At 38.5% G+C, this 7,249-nt stretch overlaps 1 protein-coding gene across 1 annotated transcript in view; it reads left to right on the forward strand.

Annotated features, from left to right (window-relative positions):
* Positions 1-5,909, forward strand: part of LOC126154371 (circadian clock-controlled protein daywake-like) — a 71,290-nt gene extending 65,381 nt beyond the window's left edge. The window contains exon 6 of the mRNA XM_049916132.1: positions 5,608-5,909. Within this exon, the coding sequence (XP_049772089.1) occupies positions 5,608-5,759 (152 nt within the window). The 3' untranslated portion in view covers positions 5,760-5,909. The remainder of the gene's footprint in view (positions 1-5,607) is intronic.
* The last annotated feature ends 1,340 nt before the right edge of the window (positions 5,910-7,249 follow it).

The following is a 7,249-nucleotide window of genomic DNA, read 5'->3' on the forward strand; positions in this document are numbered from 1 at the left end:
CCTCATTACAAAAACTGCGGCATTTAAGACAATTGCGTTATTTGTTATATAATGAAAACATAGAGATCAAATTAACACTAATTGTGAATATTACTAGTTATCTAAGAGACAAAGATTTTCTTCAATTAACATTTCTGACCTAGTTGCCTTGAAATATTCCTCCAAAAATCTTCTCCATCCACACAGTCAAGAAAACATTTTTACAAACAAGTTTTCATGATAAAGTATTCCATATAATTTCTCCCAGAATAACAGATCTCCTTCTCTAAAACTCATCTGCCACCCCCCCTCCCTACCTTTAATAAGAATGCCCTAGCTCTGCCCAAATGACTGGTGACAGAGGGCTCCGCAGATCATAATATTAACAGGTGAGCAAGAAAACTGAAGTCTGATTTTTAATATTAGTATTACAATGAAACATATTTAATTTCAAATGTACTTTGCCAGACATGTGCAGAAAGAAAAAAAACCATACGTTTATGTAGTATTTAAGGCTGGTAATAGGAAGTAGATGCTTTAATGTTCTTAACTCTGATGATGCCTTCTCTATCACGCATTAAAATCCCCAATACGTGAACATAGAAAATAAGTTGTGATGATCAGTAAGAAATTAATTACTATCCAGTAGCATTTTTGAATTCCCTGTTTGTAAGTGGTTTACCGCCACACAAATTACAATTGAAAATTAACTGCATTGTTCTTATAATTAGGAACATAAGAAGGATTAGTTAATGGAAACATAATGTGTGTCAAATTTTTATGTAATAATGCATTTGACTGCCAAGTTTAAATAAGCGAATTTTGAGTCTAGATGTACATATGACTCATTTAGGTACTACTTTACCTTTTTAGTTTCAAAGATGACAATTTCCAATTATTCCTGGATTTTCCACACCGAAGAGCCAAAGAAACTGGTATAGGCATGCGTATTCAAATACAGAGATATGTAAACAGGCAGAATACAGCGCTGTGGTCGGCTACGCCTCTTTAAGACAGCAAGTGTCTGGCGTAGTTTTTACATCGGCTACTGCTCCTACAATGGCAGGTTATCAAGATTTAAGTTAGTTTGAATGTGGTGTTAGAGTCGACGCACGAGCGATGGGACACAGCATCTCCGAGGTAGCGATGAAGTGAGGATATTCCCGTGAATATCAGGAATCCGGTAAAACATCAAATCTCCAACATCGGTGCGGCAGGAAAAAAATCCTGCAAGAACGGGAGCAACGAGGACTGAAGAGAATCGTTCAATGTGACAGAAGTGCAACCCATCCGCGAATTGCTGCAGATTTCAATTCTGGACCATCAACGCCTGCGAACCATTCAACGAAACGTCATCGATATGGGCTTTTGGAGCCGATGGCCACTCGTATACCCTTGATGACTGCACGATATAAAGCTTTACGCCTCGCCTGGGCCCGTCAACACCAACATTGGACTATTGATGAATGGAAACATGTTGCCTGGTCGGACGAGTCTCGTTTCAAATTGGGACGTCAAATGGACGGGGTCGGGGACGGGTACGGGTATGGAGATAACCTCATGAATCCATGAACCCTGCATACCAGCAGGGGACTCTTCAAGCTGGCGGAAGCTCTGTAATGGTGCGGGTCATGTGCAGTTGGAGTTATATGGACAATGCGTCATCCCGCACGTCCATAATTGCTACAGAGTGGCACCAGGAACACTCTACTGAGTTTAAACACTTCCGCTGGCCACCAGCCTCCCCAGACAGGAACATTATTGAGCATATCTGGAATGCCTTGCAACGTGCAGTTCAGAAGACATCTCTACCCCTCGTAAGCTTACGGATTTATGGACAGCTCTGCAGGATTCATGGTGTCAATGCCCTCTAGCGCTACTTCAGACATTAGTCGAGTCCATGCCACGTCGTGTTGCGGAACTTCTGCGGGCTCGCGTGGGCTCCACACGATATTAGGTAGGTCTACCAGTTCCTTTGGCTCTTCAGTATATTTTCATTACTAAGTGACAAGGAGAAACATTCGAAATAGTTAGGAGAGAACCAATTTACACACAAGGTTAGTTACATGTTGCTACAAATAATGTTAGATCTTTTGATGATTTGAAAGTTTATAATTTTGAACATAGCGTTTAAGGACATTTAGCGAATGTTGAAAGAATAATTACATAAAATATTTTCTATACTGAGGTTTTGTACCGTTAAATAATAGACTACAGCAATCATTTTCCTCATTTGTATCTTTCATTCTCTATTACTTCCTTATCGCCCTATCTTATTCCTTTCCTCATAGCGTTCAGATAAGAGCTGAATCTCTACATAGTTCAGACAGAAATTAAGTATCTGCACACGAATTGATTGCAATTACTTATATTAAAATTGAGTTTGATTACTTTATAAACACAACTACTCAAATTTCGACCACAGACGATACTAGTTACATTCAACACAGAGTCAAGGGTCTTAGCCACTACTCGTGCAGCGCGCTCATGCATCTTTGTCCCTTTGCAGCAAAGGTGAAATATTTACAGTGGCAGAAAACATACAAAAACCTTACAATAGGTACTGCTGGAGTGATGAGTCGCTGAACTGTTAAAAAAAGGTTACGGCTGTCCGAACAGACCATGTCTGTTTTGTTATACTGACGATTATCTGCCATAAAACATTATCTCAATGCAACAGCACAAAAAAATATGAACTTTCCATGAATGAACCAGTGGGAGAACCTGCCTCCGTGTATGCACACTTCATTAAAAAAAAGTATTGACTCAAAGGTTAAAACCGTTCTCCGTGAGAGAACTAAGCTTTGCTTAGCTTAATGGTGTGCTTTTTCGTGTACAATCCAGCTGATTTGCTGATTCAATTTTGTGCACAATATTTGGACGACTAACCCAGTAAACTTCTTCAGGTGTTGTGAGCTGTACTGCTATGAACACTCGCTGCCCAGATTCCAACTCCTGCTTGAAGTCCAGGCAGAGAGTACGCATAACATAACTGCCGGAACCGGCGGTAGACCCGAAGAATGTACTGAGATTTACTATGCCGGGAAAGCCTACTGTCACACACTGAACATAAGTTATATACACAAAAATGCAACAATCTTTTTATCCTCATGGATACTAATGTTAAATGTCGGATTAGATGATCATCTACTAGTGTTACTAGTAGATTATCATCTAATCCGGCATTTAATTTTGAATGTGAACAAGTTCAGTGTCTTATCACTGAGTCATCTTACTAGATCCCTGCAAAGGAAATTCAAAAATAAGAGAGTAATTATCACAAGAGGATGTAGCTCCAATAAGAATGTTATTCAGAAAAACTTTAATCATGCTGTAAATACTGTGACGATGTTCTATTTTCGTGACGTGTCTCGACTTGCGGAATGGGGAAACTGAACATGGGGTTCTACAGAGTGAATTTGGCGACCTTGGCAGTCATACACAACGAAAATTTTTCGTCTATAAGCGTGTCGTGCTTTGCGGTGACAGCTGTGTGTTAGATGCTAGAGTTAATAGGAAATGTTAGAAGTTTTTGCTTGATGCGACAATTTGGCTAGTGATAGTTGTTTATTTAGAAAGTAACTCGTTGACAGTATTGAGGTTGCAATCTTCCTTTTCTTGTATTACTATCTAGAGACTTTAACCTCCACGTATTTGAGGAACCAGACTGAAACCATTAAAGGATTGAATGAAAACGCCAGGCAACGTATTACGTCTGATCCAATCGCCGGCTAATTTGTTTTGGGGACAGATGTATACCTGAGGGCTCAAAGTGCCACTGCATGAACAGAGGCAAGTTAGCCCTGCGTCGCCGGCCAAATGGAGGCTAGTGAGTCTCATCAAAACTATTTGATTGACATAAGAGTGGCGGAGGTTGAGTAGGGTCTGTCAACAAGACAAGATTCATTCACGTACTATGACTTGATCAGCACTATCCGAACGCAGTAGACGTACTAAATTATAGATTTAGTGCGACGAAAATAATTGTAAGCAAGAATTCTGTTACTATTGTTAAAGTGATTATTATTGATAAAAAGTCAACTACTATCTGTTAAGTGTCAAAACACTGAAATATTCAAGCTCTTAATTGTTCAATTACTTGTTCATCTATAACAATTCTGATTCTCATGAATTCCAATCCTTGAAATACCATCACTATTGTTTTATCAGTCGTTATTCACATTCCGTATTTATCGGCAATTAGAGTGAACTTACGTACTGCAATTTCACTATTTTCTTTAGATTCACCTGTTATAAGCAGTTCTACAGCAAAGAGCGTTGTCATGAAATTAAAATAATCACTACTTAATTTGACAATTAATATAATCAGTGAGTGATATCGTCAATACAAACATTGAAAAGGTTAGGGGACATTGGCCAGCCTTGTCTGACTGTTCCATTGAAATCGGCAGGTTCTATTTCATTACTTATTTTATTATTTTTGTATAATGAGTGATTCCCAGAGCATTTTCAGCTTTATCTTGTCTAACGCTATTTCATAAGCAAAAAAAAAAAAAAAAACATAAGAAGTTGGTAATCTAAATTATTCTTTTTTTGTCTCAGTTACTCGTGCTAAAGTGGAAAGACAATCAGAACATGATCTACCTTTTCTATGCCATATTACACCTCTGATATAGTGCTCCCACTATTGTTGTTAATGTTTTTCTTATAATTTTAGCATACTCTTTATAACAGGAATTTAGCAGACTCATTCCCCGGTAATTTGCTCTTGCGCATTGTGATTTATCGACGTTTTTGAAAAAAAAAAAAAGAAAACAAGCCATACCAAAGTTTCATTTCATTCGTCTGACACATATGCGATCAACCAAGAAACATTTATAAAATCTAAAAGTCAATGCTTCAGTTGATCATGTTTATATTATAAGCGCTCTTGGACTGAGAGGACAGCACGTCTGGGATGCGTTTGGAAGACGTATTGCAAAACTTTTATCTGCACCAATGATCATCCAGAAATTGTCAACAGCGCTGGTGGAGTTATGGAACGCCTTATCACAAGAATCCTTTACCAACGCTGTGGCCAGCATAGCGTGTGCATTGCCGTCCCTGGTGGTCAAACACCATATTAAGAACCATGTTCAGCCTTTTGTAATGTCTAGAGCACCATCATGAATCTCAGTGACTTCACCGTAATGATTGTCTTTGAATAAAAGTGTCATTTCTGTTGGTCTCATTGCATATTTCTTTCAGTTACTTACTGTACGATACTCTAGCAGTTCTTCCTACGTATGGACGAAACTGGCAGTAAGAGATCACGTGAAATTTACTTTCGTAGTTAAGTTTTGCGCATCGCTGTAACATTTAAACTGACTCGTTGTACGTCATTCTGATATATCGTACAAAAGACCTGAGCAACTCTAATTCTAAATTAAAATGTTGTGCCCGAAAATATAAAGTGACCTTAAGACCAGAGAAGCGAGACTTTGCTATGACTGAGAGAAGCTAAGTTCTTGGGTGAAGGGTCACTATTTGGGTCACTATTTGGAGAGAATCTCTTGCGAATTGGTTTAAGGCAAAATAGAATCACCGTTAGTTACCTTGTTAGCATCTGGAGCAGCAGAAGTATCTCTGTGCGTTTATTGTGATTTGACTTGTTTGCGTGGTTCACAGGTGACGCCATGAACCAGTTCCTAAATGAGAATTGGCGCAACGTGGCAACAGAGATCAAGCCCGTGCTCGAGGAGACCATCAGTGACCTGTTCAAGAAGTTCTCCAACAAGATCTTCAGCAAGTTCCCCATGGAGCAGCTGCTACCACCCTAGGCAACACCACACCGTTTTCCATTCGCACTGCACGACACGATCGAACGTATGATGTCGAGCAGCGTATCGCACTTGTCAGATATCATCATTTCATAAACAACTTGTACATAGTAGTTTTTTTGCTTTGAGTAATGGCAAGCAACAGTAGTGTAAGAGTAGAGTCAGCATATTGCCAAGTATGTTGTTGTAATTGCTTTTGTACATTTATCAATAAAGTGAAAATTTTCGCTACTTAGTATAGTCGTGTTTGATTTCAAAACTCATTCGTTCTTTGTTATAAAGAACCATTTGACTTAATTCGGAAAGATTTTTTCTCGTGTGCCTTTCTGCTATTTTCTGCCGTGAACGACGGTTTTCTTTCCTGTTAAATTTCGAAAAAATAAATCTTTTGACGTACATAATATCCTCCACTTCCTCTTCCTTTCTTCTTCTTCTTCTCCTTCTCCTTTTTCACTTCTATGATATGTAACGTATTGGCTATCATGGGCCTTAAGTTTTCCTTGACCCTCCACAGTCTTTTTTCCTTTTGTTTTAAATGTTTTCAGCTTGAGTCTAAATCTTTTTGGATCTGTACGGTTTCTGTTCATTTTTTTCGTTACAATTTGCCTTGCACGTTGTACATAGAAAGTACTTTTCTGCTGTCTGCATTTACAATTCTGTCGTTCCTTACACTAGTGAAGAAATGAGTGTCCAATAGAAGGACGTTTCTCTAAGCGTGATGAAGTCAACCTTCTACGAGGAGTGAAACCTAGTGGTAAATGCTAGGGACTGGGGAAGTGGTTAACAGCAAATGTCTGTAGTGAATGCTCTATTGTCTTTCAGTAACTTGAATACAATGATAAATGATTTTTCGGTATCCATTTCAATTGTCCTATATTTGCCATAAATGAAAAAGAATTTTTGATATTGAGATAATGCACTACACAAACTGTTATTAAAGGTAATTATATTAAATTCCAGCCTCCAGTTGCATAAACAAAGAAACTTTACCAAGGTTTCGGCTATAATAATGTAGCCTTCTTCAGAAATGTCACAATATAAAATTAAATTACAACATGCCAGATATGGGCCTTGTCAAAGTTAAAATGTTAGCACTACAGTACATAGTCATAAGACCGCTTCATATCAACTAATGTTTTGCCGATAGGTCACACCCAGTTACGACTCAGCGCCCGCGGCCCACCAGTCTGGCCTGCTGGAGTGACCTATCGGCAAAACATTGGTAGAAGTGACGCAGTCTTATGACTATGTACTGTAGTACTAACATTATAGGCTTGACAAGGCCAATATGTGGAATGTTTTAATTTAATTTTATGTTGTGATATTTCTGAAGAAGGCTACATTATTATAGGCGAAAGCTAGGTAAAGTTTCTTTGCTTATGCAACTGGAGGCTGAAATTTAATATAATTACATTTTACAGTTGCTGATCCAGCTACCCCATGCTAAAAAAATGTTATCAATGGGATAGGACGCAGTAGCACATGACTTC

Source organism: Schistocerca cancellata, chromosome 2 (assembly GCF_023864275.1).
Source record: "Schistocerca cancellata isolate TAMUIC-IGC-003103 chromosome 2, iqSchCanc2.1, whole genome shotgun sequence".
NCBI classification, from domain to species: domain Eukaryota; kingdom Metazoa; phylum Arthropoda; class Insecta; order Orthoptera; family Acrididae; genus Schistocerca; species Schistocerca cancellata.